This window comes from Rhinolophus hipposideros (assembly GCF_964194185.1).
Source record: "Rhinolophus hipposideros genome assembly, chromosome: 8".
Taxonomy (NCBI): domain Eukaryota; kingdom Metazoa; phylum Chordata; class Mammalia; order Chiroptera; family Rhinolophidae; genus Rhinolophus; species Rhinolophus hipposideros.
Genome location: NC_138054.1, coordinates 78,814,990 through 78,831,196, shown reverse-complemented (window position 1 = coordinate 78,831,196; position 16,207 = coordinate 78,814,990). Strand labels below are relative to the sequence as shown.

General features: G+C 37.2%; 1 protein-coding gene across 1 annotated transcript in view; it reads left to right on the top strand.

Annotated features, from left to right (window-relative positions):
- The window catches only part of CLIC4 (chloride intracellular channel 4), a 66,781-nt gene extending 54,720 nt beyond the window's left edge, over nt 1-12,061 (top strand). Inside the window, exons 5-6 of the mRNA XM_081057098.1 lie at nt 7,664-7,845; nt 8,644-12,061. Coding sequence (XP_080913224.1) covers nt 7,664-7,845; nt 8,644-8,808 — 347 coding nt within the window. The 3' untranslated portion in view covers nt 8,809-12,061. The remainder of the gene's footprint in view (nt 1-7,663; nt 7,846-8,643) is intronic.
- Nucleotides 12,062-16,207: the final 4,146 nt, after the last annotated feature.

Below are 16,207 nucleotides of genomic sequence, written 5' to 3'. Positions count from 1 at the left end.
CTTGTAAATTTAGGTTATTTTATTTTCCTATTGGATACATTTGAGAATTAATTCAGGAAAAGGATTAATTTAGAGCAGGTCGAAGATTATAAACTTGCCATACCACTGAAGTGTCATTTGAGACATTATTTCAGTTTGAATTCAGGCAATATTATCTTCCTTAGAGGCTCTGATTCTGTTCATTGTAATCAGATCAAAGAACAAGGCCTCTTATCTACCATGTTTTCCCAAAGATAAGATGTAGCCGAACAATCAGCTCTAATGCATCATTTGGAGCAAAAATTAATATAAGACCTGGTCTTATTTTACTATAAGACCAGGAACATAACGCAACACATAACACATAACATAATATATAAATATAATATAATAAATACAATATAATACCGGGTCTTATATTAATTTTTGCTCCAAAAGACGCATTAGAGCTGATTGTACAGCTAGGTCTTATTTTCAGGGAAACAGGGTAATATGTATTTATTCTGTATGCATTGTTTTTGACAGGAAGCATATTGAATGTTTAATTTTTTTCTTCAACAGTCCTGAGATTCTCCTGTCTGTTTACATTTCAGTGACTGTATGCATTATCAATAGCTAGTACATAATTAATGAAAGGTTATATTTATTGCCTTTGTATTTTACTTTTAAATGGCTTGATTTCCTGTCACTTTTCTAGTTGCAGTTGAACTCTCCTAATTCCTCAATTTCATTGTACTGGGTTCTAGTGCCCTGCTGCTGAACTATTTTCTCTAAGGAATAAACTAGCTTGATCCTGGCTGTGGCTAGAGTGACCTTTTATGAATAAAACAGGTAGTTCTTTAATCTTGATATTGTTGTCTGTCACTTGACATAATACATTCCAATTTGATATTTATCTAAATAAAAAATATTGCCAGTTTTTCTTTACATTTTAAGAATGGCTATTATTTTCTTTTTTTTTTTTATTAATTTTATTGGGGTGACAATTGTTAGTAAATTTACATAGATTTCAGGTGTACAATTCTGTATTACATCGTCTATAAATCCCATTGTGTGTTCACCACCCAGTCAGTTCTCCTTCCATCACCATGTATTTGATCCCCTTTACCCTCATCACCCACCCCCCACCCCCTTACCCTCTGGTAACCACTAAATTATTGTCTGTGTCTATGAGTTTTTGTTTCTCATTTGTTTGTCTTGTTCTTTTTGGTTTATATACCACATATCAGTGAAATCATAGGGTTCTCTGCTTTTTCTGTCTGACTTATTTCACTTAGCATTATTCTCTCGAGATCCATCCATGTTGTCACAAATGCTCCTATATCATCTTTCCTTAACGCCGAATAGTATTCCATTGTGTATATGTACCACAACTTCTTTATCCATTCATCTATCGAAGGACATTTTGGTTGTTTCCATGTCTTGGCCACCGTAAACAAAGCTGCAATGAACATTGGCGTACACGTGTCTCTATAGAGAAATGCTTTTATATTTTTGGGGTAGATACCCAGGAGAGCGATTGCTGGGTCATATGGTAATTCTATTCATAATTTCTTGAGGAACCTCCACACTACCTTCCATAGCGGCTGCACCAGTCTGCATTCCCACCAACAGTGTATGAGAGTTCCTTTTTCTCCACAGCCTCTCCAACACTTGTTACTATTTGTTTTGTTGATGAAAGCCATTCTGACTGGGGTGAGGTGATATCTCATTGTGGTTTTCATTTGCATTTCTCTGATGATTAGCGATGTTGAGCATTTTTTCATATGTCTATTTGCCATTTGTATGTCCTCTTTGGAGAAATGTCTCTTCAGGTCCTCTGTCCATTTTTCAATTGGGTTGTTTGTTTTTTTGTTGTTGAGTTTCATGAGTTCCTTGTATATTTTGGATATTAGCCCCTTATCAGAGGAACTGTTTGTGAAAATCTTCTCCCATTCAGTTGGTTGCCTCATTATTTTGTCAATAGTTTCTTTTGCTGTGCAGAAGCTTTTCAGTTTCATATAATCCCATTTGTTTATTTTAGTTTTTACTTCCATTGCCTTTGGAGTCAAATTCATAAAATGCTCTTTGAAACCAAGGTCCATAAGTTTAGTACCTATGTTTTCTTCAATGCAGTTTATTGTGTCAGGTCTTATGCTTAAGTCTTTGATCCATTTTGAATTAATTTTGGTACATGGTGACAGATAGCAGTCCAGTTTCATTCTTTTGCACGTAGCTATCCAATTCTGCCAGCACCATATATTGAAGAGGCTGTCTTTCCTCCATTGTATGTTTTTAGTTTCTTTGTCAAAAATTATCTGTCCATATTTATGTGGTTTTATTTCTGGGTTCTCAATTCTATTCCATTGGTCTATGTGTCTGTTTTTCCGCCAATACCAAGCTGTTTTGATTATTGTAGCCCTGTAGTACAAGGAAAAATCAGGGAGTGTGATACCTCCAGTATTGTTCTTTTTTTTTAATATTGCTTTGGCTATTCGGGGTCTTTTGTGGTTCCAAACAAATCTGATGATTTTTTGTTCTATTTCTTTAAAAAATGCCATTGGGATTTTAATGGGGATTGCATTAAATCTGTATATGGCTTTGGGTAATATGGCCAAGGAATGGCTATTATTTTCTATAGCAGTATTTAGTGTCTACCTCATTCTCAGCTTCCCACAAAGATATAACAGTCAAGTACAAATATCTTCACTCATCTGAATTTAAAAGTGTCTGTTTTACATTTTTACCTAATTTCTTTCTTAACCTTCTTCATACATTTAAGAAACTCAAAACTTTTCTACTTAATTTTTGTTTTATCTTACTCTGGGCTAGATGTTAACCAAGTGTCCAAATGCATTTGGGTAGAGTGCTGTGAATTTTAGAGGATAAACTTAGGAAGCACAAGATATCGACTTTACCTTCAAAGAACATACGGTATGGTAGAGGAGATAAGAATTACCCAGGAACTTCAGAACAAGAATGAGAAGGAAGAAGTTCATGATTTAGTGGACTATTCATTTAATGTAAACCAGACCCGAGTTTCAAAATTTTATAACTTCAAAAATCTAACAGTAAGTACCCATATCAAGGACTGAACATAACTAATAAATTTTTTAAAAGCATATTAAAAACTAAAAGTGGGGCCGGCCCAGTGGCTCAGGCTGTTAGAGCTCCATGCTCCTAACTCCAAAGGCTGCTGGGCCAGTGGGCTCTCAACCACAAGGTTGCCAGTTCAATTCCTCGAGTCCCACAAGGAATGGTGGGCTCCGCCCCCTGCAACTAAGATTGAACACAGCACCTTGAGCTGAGCTGCTGCTGAGCTCCTGGATGGCTCAGTTGGTTGGAGCATGTCCTCTCAACTACAAGGTTGCCGGTTCGACTCCCACAAGGGATGGTGGGCTCCGCCCCCTGCAACTAGAAAACGGCAACTGGACCTGGAGCTGAGCTTGCCCTCCACAACTAAGACTGAAAGGACAACCACTTGACTTGGAAAAAAGTCCTGGAAGTACACACTGTTCCCCAATGAAGTCCTGTTCCCCTTCCCCAATTAAATCTTTAAAAAAAAAAAGAAAAAAGAAACTAAAAGGTATTGAGTTATCAGAAACTGGCTTTTTTGTTTTTAAATTTTATGCAATCTTTATTTTTAGCCATCATGGCAATTTAGACGATTATAATCATTATCCCACTTTTTTTACTTGTGGTAAAATTGATATATAACATTATCTTACTTTCAGGTGTATAACATAATTCGATCTTTGCATGCACTATAAAGTAATCATCACAATAAGTCTAGTTACCATCTGTCACCATACAGTTGATTCCCTTCATCCATTTTGCCCACCACACCTCTTTCCCTTCCGATAACCACCAATCTATTCTCCATATCTATGAGGTTATTTTTGTTTTGATTTTTAGATTCTATGTGTAATAAGTTAATATAGTACAGGCATACCTCGGAGATACTGTGGCTTCTGTTCCAGATCTGTTCCAGATCATCGCAATAAAGTGAATATCTCAGTAAAGGGAGTCACATGAATTTTTTGGCTTCCTAGTACGTACAAAAGTTATGTTTATACTGTAGTCTATTAAGGGGGCAAATCTATTATGAGTCATAATCTTTTTGCTGGTGGAAAATCTTGCCTCGATGTTGACGGCTGCTGACTGATCAGGGTGGTGGTTGCTGAAGGTTGGGGGTAGTGTGGCAATTTAAAATAAGACAACAATGAAGTTTGCCACATTGATTGGCTCTTCCTTTCATGAATGATTTCTCTGTAGCATGCGATGCTGTTTGATAGCATTTTACCCATAGTAGAACTTCTTTCAGACTTGGAGTCAATGCTCTCAAACCCTACTGCTGTTTTATCAACTAAGTTGATGTAATATTCTAAATCCTTTGTTGTCATTTCTACTGTCTTCATAGCATCTTCACCAGGAGACGATTCCATCTCAAGAAACCATGTTGCTCATTTATTAGCAGCAACAACTCATCCATTTAAGTTTTATCATGAGGTTGCAGTGATTCAGTCACAGCTAAGGCTCCACTTCTAATTCTAGTTCTCTTACTATTTCTACCACATCTGCAGTTCCTTCCTCCACGGAAGTCTGGAACCCTCAGTCATCCATAAGGGCTGGAAGCAACATCTTCCAAACTCCTGTTAGTGTTGCTATTGTGACCTCTTCCCAGGAATCCTGAATGTTCTTAATGATGAATCCAGAGGTTTTTCATTCACTTTTTCCAGCTCCATCAGAGGAATCACAATTTATGGCAGCTATAGCTATAGGCTTATAAAATGTATTTCTTAAATAATAAGACTTGAAAGTTGAAATTACTCCTTGATCCATGGGCTGTAGAACTTGAAGAAATTTTCCTTTGCATTCACAACTTGGCTGATTGTTTGGTGCCAGAGGCCTAGCTTTTGGCCTACCTTGGCTTTCAGCATGCTTTCCTCACTAACCTTAATCAGTTCTAGCTTTTGACTTAAAGTAAGAGATGTGCAACTCTTCCTTTCACTTGAACACTTAGAAGCCATTTTAGGGTTTTTATTTGGCCTAATTTCAATATTGTTGTGTCTCGGAATAGGGAGGCCAAGGAGAGAGACAGAGATGGGGTAATGACCCATCAGTGGGGCAGTCAGAACACACACATTTATTGACTCAATTCACTGTTTGATAGGGATGCTGTTTGTGGCTCCCCTAAGCAGTTACAGTAGTAACATCAAAGATCACTGGTCACAGATCACAAATAATGAAATAATGAAAAGGCTTGAAATATGGCAAGAATTACCAAAACGTGACACAGAAACGAAGTGAGCAAGTGCTGTTGGAAAAATGGCGCTGATAGCATGATCAACACAGGGTGGCCACAAACCTTCAATTTGTAAAGAACACATTATTTGCAAAGCACAGTGAAGCGAAGTGCTATAAATGAAGTGTGCCTGTATCTGTCTTTCTCTGACTTATTTCACAGCAAAATCAAGGTTCATCCATGTTGTCACACATGGCAATATTTCCTTCCTTCTTATGGCTGGATAATGTGTTTGTGTGTATGTGTATCACATTTTCTTTATCCGTTGATAGACACTTAGGTTGTTTCAGTATCTTGGCTGTTGTAAATAATACTGCAATGAACCTGAGGGTGCACACATCTTTTTGAGTTAGTGTTTTTATTTTCTTTGGATAAATACCCAGAAGTGGAATTGCTGGATTATATGTTAGTTTTTAATGTTTTGAGGAAGCACTGTACCGTTTTCTGTAGTGGCTGTACCATTTTACATTTCCACCTACAGTGCACAAGGGTTCCGATTTCTCCCCATTCTTGCCAATACTTTTTATTTCTTGTGTTTTTGATAATAGCTATTCTAACAGGTGTGATGTAATATCTCATTCATACTCCATTTTTGAGTGTAACATGAACAGATATGCATCAAAAGATTTAAATGAGAATGTTTGTTACACAGTTAGTCATAAGCCCGTAATTGGAAACACCACCAGCTCCATTAACAGTAGAATGGATCAATAACTTATTATGGAATCATATGACGGAGTGCTATGTAACCGTGAAAATGTGTTATCTGCCTCCCACAACATCACCAATGAGGTTTCCTAGGGCTCTGCTTTAGGCTCTCTACCTCTCCTTCACTTCCATGGCTTCAACATTCATTTCTGTTCTTAAGACTTCCAAATACATTGCTCCGGGCCACGCTGTTCCAGATACTGAAACTCAGCTGTCTATTGGACACCTCTACTCAGGTGTCATGCTGACACCTTGAAGCCAGCATGTACTAAACTCATCTTCACCCCCCCCCCCCCCAATCTACTCTCTAGGAAGGTAAAGGGCTCAGCAAGTGGCCCCAGCATTCACCGTGGGGACCGTTTGTTTGTGGACCAGCTTCTCTGTACTACTTCCACTCCCCAAAATGTGAACTCTGGGAATAGGAAACTTTTATGTTTTATTCAGTAGTGAATTTAACAATGTTTAGAACAAGATTTGGCATGTAGTAGGGGCTCAATTTATATTTTGTTGAGTATATCTAGCCTCCTTTTTCCATATTCAGTTTGGTGTCTGAGCTCAGTTGGTTTTTATCTTCTAAGTACCTCTCAAATCCATTCATTTCTTTTGATGCCTACAGTCCCTTACCTAACTAAGACCATCATGTATTGTCTGGATGCTGTGAAGGTACCAAGGGATGAGTGGGTGGGAGCAATTTGGAAGACGGGGTGTGGTTAGACTACATTTATGTTACTGGTGATATAACTAATGGGCAGCATGTAAAACTCTGGCTTTTTCTGTAATGGATCCAACTTTATTCAAACTTACAACTAGTATATTGATTGTCACCTCATGATATTTAGCTTTCTTTTATGGCCAAGTACTGTAATTAACTGTGTGTGAGCTCATATATTCTGGGAGTGGGAGGTGAAAGGTGGATTGGGTAATAGAAGATATGTCTGTTATTATTCTATATTTCTTTCTAATGACGTTCCCACTCCCTCTCTGCTAAGGGTCACTAACTTGACTTCCCAGACAGACAGGGGTACTTCTCTCCCACCTCTCTCTGAATCGTAATAATTACAGCATCTTAATCTATTTGGCTCCGGGGCCTCTCAATTCAGTGTTGTAAACTGAGCTCTCTAATCTGACCTGTGTGTTTCATGTTATTACACAATAGTGCTATTCATGGCCCTTGTGTAATATAAGACAATGCAAAAACTCCAGGGTTTCTACTTGGATTATTTGTACTGAGGTTTCTTAACACATATTGTGGTGAAAAAAATCGAAATATTCTCATGGGAGCAGGACTTCAAATTGGGGGCAAATATCTCTGTCTTGGCAGGATTTTCTTCCCTGGTTTGAAATAATAGGTTTGTTTTTTCTTACCCATTTTCCAGTTTAAATATCAACTGTGCTGGCCAATAATGTGTTCATATGTGGGGTATTTAGTTATTAACAAGTTTATACTGATCCCATCTGAAACTGTCATGCTTGTTTTTATATTTATCTGAATACATTTATTTGTCTCATAACCCGCCCCATGTAAATCATCTCCAGGAGAGCAGGAACCTTGTCTGTTTTGTTCCTGGTGTGCTTAGTGTCAGATGTTTGCTGTTACTAACATGTGACGATCGGTTATTGACTGCAAGAGTAATGGAGTACTTTGGGGCTCGGGTGGTTGTCCTTCTTACAGTATTCCCATCTTTCTTTCAGCATTGGAGAGGGGTCTCTTGAAAACACTGCAGAAACTGGATGAATATCTGAATTCTCCTCTCCCTGATGAAATTGATGAGAACAGTATGGAGGACATTAAGTTTTCCACACGTAAATTTCTGGATGGCAATGAAATGACATTGGCTGATTGCAACCTGCTGCCCAAACTGCACATTGTCAAGGTAGGCCCATCGGACGTGGTGTTACATTGCCCTTGGACCCAGGATTCTGTGTACTAAGATAGTTCCCTCGTGCGTAAAGCTGTTGATCTTCTGGCAATGTGACTTGGACTCCCCCCGCCCCCAAATAGTGTAGTTTATTGCTATTTAGGCAATAGTTAAAACACCCTAGAGTTAATCAAATGGAAAATTATATCTTAAAATTGAGGCATATGAGAAGGAGGAATATTATTTATTTTTTTCTGTGATTGCATAACAATTCAAAGATGTAACAGGTACCTTTGAACTGGAGTTTGCTGCACTGACTTACTTATATCATCAAATTCTGTTCTGTGATCACCCGCCTTTTTCTATTAAGGCAAAAAAAAATATTTGAGCATTTATTGTGTGAGACAAGGTGTTGAACAGAATAGTAATAAACATTAGTTGAGCAATCACAGTCAAGAAAAACCGAGATCTAAAATAGTGTGTGTGTTTTAAAGTATTTATCCAGTGATTACACTTGGCTGTCTCTGGATGGTCAGGACAGTTATATGCAGTCTCTTACACTCCTGAAGCGATGGTGTAGTTCACAATCCTTATCATTGTTGAAATTTCTAGTTCGAACAGAGGTGACTTCTAACTTCATTCTCCACCTCTGATGAGATTAATGAGAATAGTATGGAGGACACCAAGCTTTTTTTTCCAAATAGAAGCAGTTCTCAGAGATTCACAGAATTCATTTGCCTTAAAATCAGAGGTATGTGTGGTTTACAGGACTTGGAAAATCAAATGTTAACTTTTGATCTCTTTGCATTTCAGGTGGTGGCCAAAAAATACCGCAACTTTGATATTCCAAAAGGAATGACTGGCATCTGGAGATACTTAACTAATGCTTACAGTAGGGACGAGTTCACCAATACCTGCCCCAGTGACAAGGAGGTCGAAATAGCATATAGTGACGTAGCCAAAAGACTTACTAAGTAAAATAACATTTATGAGAAAGATGTCTTCACATCTTTCCTTGATTAAGTATATGCTTTTCCTAACAGACTGCTCCTCTTCCTATAAAGTAGAAATTTTATTTTGCATGAACATGGCAGTTATTCAAAGATTAGGATAAAGGATAGACAAAGTATAGTAGCTATCTTTAAACATACACTCCTAAGCAGTATTATTTTAAAATTTTATCCTGCCTACCTCCCCTACCCCATATCCTCCTCTCCTCTAATTTGGAGACATTTCGCCAGAAACTTTTCACTTTAGAGGTAGTTTACCATCTCTCTAGAGCCATCATCATTGTGTCCATTCACTGTGGCAGGACTTTTGAGATGCAGTGTTTGACAGTTAAAATAGTAACCATGACCTCATCAGTCAGCCCCAAACTGGTGCATAATGCATGGTACAAGGAGTATTTATGTATTTTTTGGAATTTTATAATATTTAGTAAGAGTATATGAAAGGATTGCTACTGTATCAAAATACTGTTCCAACTTAGTCTATCCTAGATATGTACCAAGGGAGTTACCACCAGAGAAGAGAGCCTTCCTTCTACAGAAAGTCACTACAGATTTTGCTCTTTGACTTTGTACATGGATTTTTACTTTTCCTAAAAGCATTTATTCTTTATACCAGTTATAACATCTGACACTATGTAGAAGCTAAAAGTTTAGAGGGAGGGATGATATTCTCAAGATCTTCCTCGAGTATTTTATCCATAGAAGAGAAACCATTGGGCACCTGATACTCTGTCTAAATGTGTTTGTATGTATTTTGCCCAGTGCCATTCATTTGGAACATTATTGCTTTCTTCTTTTATTTTTAAAAGCTCCTTTTTAGGTAAGCATAGACCTTACTGTTTGTAGATATTTTGAGCAACACTACATAAACTGATATTTAGTTGATTTAGCTATAACACAGTACAAAGATTAGTAAGGTAAACATTAACACTTTACAGAAATTAACCTAAGGAATGTAGGGTAGGGTGGGTTTGTCAAAATATCAAGTAGAATTTTGTCTCTAAAGCATATTTAATGTGAGTTATCTAAAGGATGCATTATCCATCCTATATTAAAAACAAGATAAAACACACACATTACCAGCTTTCCCCATCCCACCCTCCTTTACTGTTAGACTTTGGGTGGAGGCTGGGTTGCTCCTTTTGGACTAAATTATAGTTGTTGTGGTGAGTACGGTATTACCACAGTTTTGCCTAATCTCAATCATTGTGTTTCCTTCAATTAAATTTTTCTGCAGCCACATTGAGGAATAGCACTCTGCATGTTTGTTTGTTTCTTTGAAATTGAAGTCCTAAACCAGGGATTGATTATTTGTACTCTAACAAGGGAGGATGAACTTGGTGAAAATAAAACAAAAGTTTGCTATATATTTATTATTTTTTTTTTTTTTAAATAGACTTTAAGTATGACTCCAGAGCCGGGGTTATAACTGTATTAATTTTGGGTAATTTTTTTATACCTAACTTGTTTTAAGAAGTGCTATTTCTCATAGGCTGTTTTTGGAAATTTTGAATATATTTCTTTAAAATGGCAACGATTTTCCCCCTTGATAGGCTAACATTAAGAAACACGGGCTTTATGGAAGCAATCTGGTTTTTATAAGCATACTGCGTTTTTTTAGCCGATTAGTAATTAGCTCAGTATAGAAAGATAAGAAAAGCTCCATATTGTATCCATTTGGCTCAGGGAGTTTTTTTTTTTTTTTTTTGCTTTACCTTTCTTAGAGCTCCTTATAGCTGATCAAAAAGTTTGGGCACCCACCTTTTTGTAACTAAATACTGGATGCTGATTTATCTGGTTCCAGGAAGAAGCACTATCAGGTAATCTATTGAGAAATTCTATAGCAGGAACTTCAATGAGTGAAAAATGTCACATTTGCACCAGTACACAGACAGCCATCATCACTTTTCACTTATTTTTTAAATAGTGGTAACTTGGCATTCAGGTGATATTGAACCTTTCTTCAAAGCTTCAAGTATGAAAAAGATTAAAAAGAAGGGGTGTCTATTCTTTCAAGTGAGTGGTTGGACTAAGTAGCACATGGTGTAGGGCAAGTGAGGAAAGAGCAGCATTTCTTAAAATAGAGTGATGAAAAACACACTTTGAAACTCACCTGTGGAGTATTTTCATCTTGGCTATTGTCTTTGTTTTTTAAAAAAATTTACCCCAGGATTACACTTGGCTGCCTCGATGTGCAAGGAAGGCAGGTCTACCTGTTACGATTTTGATGAAGGCAGAATTATTTTTCTCTGTAGAAAGACAGATCTTACTTATTACTTTATCAGGGAAGTTAATCAAATAGAGTTGAAATTGGCAAATGGACAAAAGCCAGTAAAAAGGATGATCTTAGAACATGCTCTTTACCCCATCTTATATTTGTGGAAAGATCACAGCTTAAAATTGGTGGAGATTTGGGACGTAAAAGTTTTCATGGCAATTCATGTAGTGTATACATTAACATGATGGAATCATCTGATATTATTTCAGCAACTACTGAATCATTTCCCCCTTCATTTAAACCAATGAAGAGATGAGAGTCTAAATGGAAGCTATCACTATTTCCCAAGGAATTCTGAAAAAATTTTGTATTCAATAGTTGGAAAGCTTTCTACCATTTAAGTTGATATGACTTCCTTTTTTTAAAAATGTAAATGCAGATTTTCTATACATTAGGCATTTTTACTTCCATTGAATTTTGAATCTCTCCAGAGTTTCATGTAGATAGCTTTTATTCTGTGCATTTAAAATATCCATTTAGAAAATATCTACAAGGTAAAAATGATAAGAAATAGAAATGTATTTTTTCATGAACATTTTGATACACATTTCATCAAGTTTATTGATTAACCAATTTCTTACACTGGTTATAATATTTGATTCAAAGAGAGGGGAGCATTCATTATTGATACACTATATGGGCCTTTTTATTCCATTCTTTACAAATTATCAAGGTTGGGGCTGTCAAAATTATATTTTTATCATGGAAAATAATTTCAACTCCCCAAGTTATAATGTTGAACAGAATTGGAGTATTTTCTTTAGAATTACTTGAAAAGGCAAATGAAAGCTTATTATAGAATGCTTGTATTTTCTTTTGTCTCTCTGGAACCAGTATATTGCTGGCAGCTATTGTATTAAAATAAAATATATTTTCACTATCATAAAAGGTTCTTTTTTCTCCCTCTCATGAAAATAAATAGCAATTTGGGGTAAAAGTTTTATTTGAGACTACCTTTTTTTTTCCCCAAATGGGTGATTCAGCATAATTAATAGATTAAAAGAGAAAAACCATATCATTTCAATAGGTGCATAAAAGAACTTTATAAAAGCTTTATGAGGGCGGCAGGATGGCTCAGTGGGTTAGAGCGTGAGCTCTAACAGCAGGTTTGATGGTTCAATTCCCACATGGCCCAGTGAGCTGCGCCCTCCACAACTAGATTGAAGATAATGAGCTGCCACTGAGCTTCTGGAGGGGTGGCTGGATGGCTCAGTTGGTTAGAGCGCGAGCTCTCAACAACAAGATTGCCGGTTCAATTCCCACATGGGATGGTGGGCTGTGCCCCCTGCAACTAACGATTGAAAACGGCAACTGGACTTGGAGCTGAGCTGCGCCCTTCACAACTAGATTGAAGGACAACGACCTGGAGCTGATGGGCCCCAGAGAAACACACTGTTCCCCAATGTTTCCCAATTAAAAAAAAATTTATAAAACCATCATACTCATTCTTAGCAAAATAGAACAAGAAGTAAAAAAAAATTTTTTTCACATGATAAACACATCTGTCAAGAACCTATTTCAAGAGCAAATTTCATATATAAATATGAAACAGAAGTCCTCTCATTAAAGTCAGGAATAAGACAGGATGGCCCTCTATCACAGCTGTTATCTAGCCATTTTCCATAGCTACTTTATTAGAGGCATCCTAGCTAATGAAGTAAAGTCCATAAAAAGAATAAGGAATGGAAAAGAACAAATGGTTGTTGCATTTTGTAGATGAATGCATGTACATAAATCCAAAAATAACCTACTATTAGAAATAAGAAAATTCAGCCAGGTTACTAGATACAAGATTGAGGAACAAAGATCAATATAACTACTATATATTAATATTCAGCATATGAAAAATTAGATTAAACTAGTAACATTGGTTTCTTCTGGAGGAAAACTGGGTGACTGAGGAAAATGGGTGGGAAATTGTCACTATAATTTTTTGAGCTTTTAAAACGTGTAACCCATATATTACCTATTCTTTTAAAAAGTAAAAGATAATCCTAAGATATTTAGGATCAAATCGAATAAAGAATGTGTAATTCTTTTATGAAGAAAAGTACAAACTATCAAAGGACCTAATAGAAATCTATTCAGTGGGTAGGTATACCATGTTCATGGTATAAGCATAAGAATTTCAATTCTGTATATTGAATATATAAATTCAATATATTTTCCAACAAAATTCCAACAGATTTTTTGAGGGGGAACTAGATAAATAGATTTTCAAAAAATCATGGAGGAATTATGTCCCCCAAATAGCCAACATATATCGGAGGGAAAAAGGAAAGAGGGAACTTGCCTGAAGATACAAAGACTTAAAAGCTTACAGTAATTGATGGGTAGGATATAGTAGGTCACAGCAACATGATACTGCTGCAACTACCAGGAAAAAAAGTGATTTAAAGTGCCAAAATATTTTTAAACATCAGAAAACTGGAAGCAATAAAGACTAAATGAATTGGAATTTCAGAGGAGGAAGTCTTTCTGAGGTGAACTGATGGTCTGGCCATTTTCTCTCCTGGGGGCATTTGTTGATTCTGGGTGTGGAACAGGTTTGGGTTTGGTCCATGCAGAAGGGTTCTACTGGAGGAAAGACAATCACAAGGTTCTTAGTTATTGGGCACATTGGAAATCTGAGATACCCCAAATACAAGACTGGTTTTCTCACAGGACACTTGCTGAATTCCAGAGCTGTACATGGCTTGCTAGAAGCTAAGCCCAGCGCTTCCAAAAGGCAGAGTGAAATCTCCCACAATCTTAACATTTAGGAGACAAAATTTTATTAAGAGATTTGTGTTCCCCAAAACACAAATCAGCCTTGTGGTTGCCTGGCACCGGGGTGGGAGTGGGAATTTACTGCAAACACGCATGAGGGATTTTTCTAGGGTGATGAAACTGTTCTAAATGTGGGTTGTAGATAAGGGTCTAGTATCCAGTTATACAAAGAATTTTTATGATTCAATAATAAAAAGACCTCCCAAGTTAAAGGGCAAAGGGGGTCGGTTGGTTAGCTCAGTTGGTTAGAGCGTGATGCTCAACAACAAGGTTGCCGGTTCGATCCCCACATGGGCCACTGTGAGCTGCGCCCTCCACAACTAGATTGAAACAACTGCTTGACTGGGAGCTGATGAGTCCTGGAAAAACACACTTAAAAAAAAATAGGCAAAGGGTTTGAATAGACGTTTCTCCGAAGAAGATATACAAAGGGCTAATAAACACATAAAAGAAGGCTAACATTATTAGTCATCAGGGAAATGTAAAACCACCACAAAAAACACCTGCTAGGATTGCTATAATGAAGAAGACGGACAATTATAAGTTGACAATGATGTGGAGAAATTAGAACTCTCATACATGGGTGGTGGCAATGTAAAGTGGTGTAGTTGATCTGAAAAACAGGTTGGCAGTTCCTCAAAAAGTTACTCAGCAATTCCTCTCCTAGGTTTTTAATTAGGAGAGTTGAAAACTTACGTCCATATATCTTACACATGGATGCTCATGGCATCATTATTCATAACAGCCAAAAATCCATTAACTGATGAATGGATAAACAAAATATATTCATAAAATGGAGTACTATTCAGCCATAAAAAAGTAGATGCAAGCTAAAATGTGAATGGATGTTGAAAACATTATGCTCCATAAAAAGAAGCCAGACATAAAAGACCACATATTGTATGATTCCATTTATGTGAAATGTCCAGAGTAGGCAAGTGTAGAGATAGTACATAAATGGTTGCCAAAAGCTGGGGGCGGAGAGAATGGGGAGTGACTGCTAATGGGTATGGGGTTTCTTTTTGGAGAAAATGTTCTGGAATTAGATAATGGTGATGGTTGTACAACTTTGTGAATATACTGAAAACCACTGAATTGTATACTTTGAAAGAGTGAACTTTACGGTGTAGAAATTATATCTCAAAAAGGGGGCAATTCTCCCTTGCTAAATCAGTGTATTGACATGTTGATTGGCAAAGTTAGTGATGTGCTTGAATTTCACTTAAATGTCATATATATATTTTAAAGATCTTATTGGGGAAGGGGAACAGGACTTTATTGGGGAACAGTGTGTACTTCCAGGACTTTTCTCCAAGTCAAGTTGTCCTTTCAATCTTAGTCGTGGAGGGTGCCGTTCAGCTTCAAGTTGTTGTCCTTTCAGTCTTAGTTGTGGAGAGCGCAGCTCAGCTCCAGGTCCAGTTGCTGTTGGTACTTGCAGGGGGCACAGCCCACCATCCCGTGTGGGAGTCGAAACCGGCAACCTTGTGGTTGAGAGGACGCGCTCCAACCAACTGAGCCATCCGGGAGCTAAGCGGCAGCTCAGCTCAAGGTGCTGTGTTCAATCTTAGTTGCAGGGGGCGGAGCCCACCATCCCTTGTGGGACTCGAGGAATTGAACTGGCAACCTTGTGGTTGAGAGCCCACTGGCCCATGTGGGAATCGAACCAGCAGCCTTCAGAGTTAGGAGCATGGAGCTCTAACCGCTTGAGCCACCAGACTGGCCCCAAAATATATTCTTAAGAGGGAAAAAGGAAAAAAAGAATTGTGCTAATGGTTGCTCAACTCTTTAAATTTACTAAAAATCATTTAGTTTTGTTCACTTAAAATGGGTGAATTCTGTAGTTTGTAAATTATACCTTGACAAAGCTTTCTTTTTAGAAAGAGCTAGACAGCACAAATCTAAAAGTAAGAATTCATTGTTTGGATTTAACAGCAGAAAGGACACAGCAGCAGGCAGGATTAGTGCTTGAAGATAGGTCGATAGAAAAAAAATCCAAACTGAAGCAATGATAGTAAAAAATGCAAAAACCGAAGAACAAATACAAGAATAGAACATAAGAGACATGGTGCACAATCTAAAGATAGGTATAATTGATGTCCCATGCAGAAAGGGTGTGGGGCAGAAGCAATAGTTGATGAAATAATGGCTAAGAACTTTTCAAAATTGTTGGCAGATATCAATGCACAGATTCACAAAACTCAGCAAACTCCATATGGAATAAAAACAAATCAAACCTAAGCAAAGTCAAATTGCTGAAAACCAGGGAAAATCCTAAAGACAATCAGAGAGAAAGGACATAAACTTGGAAGGAGTAACAATA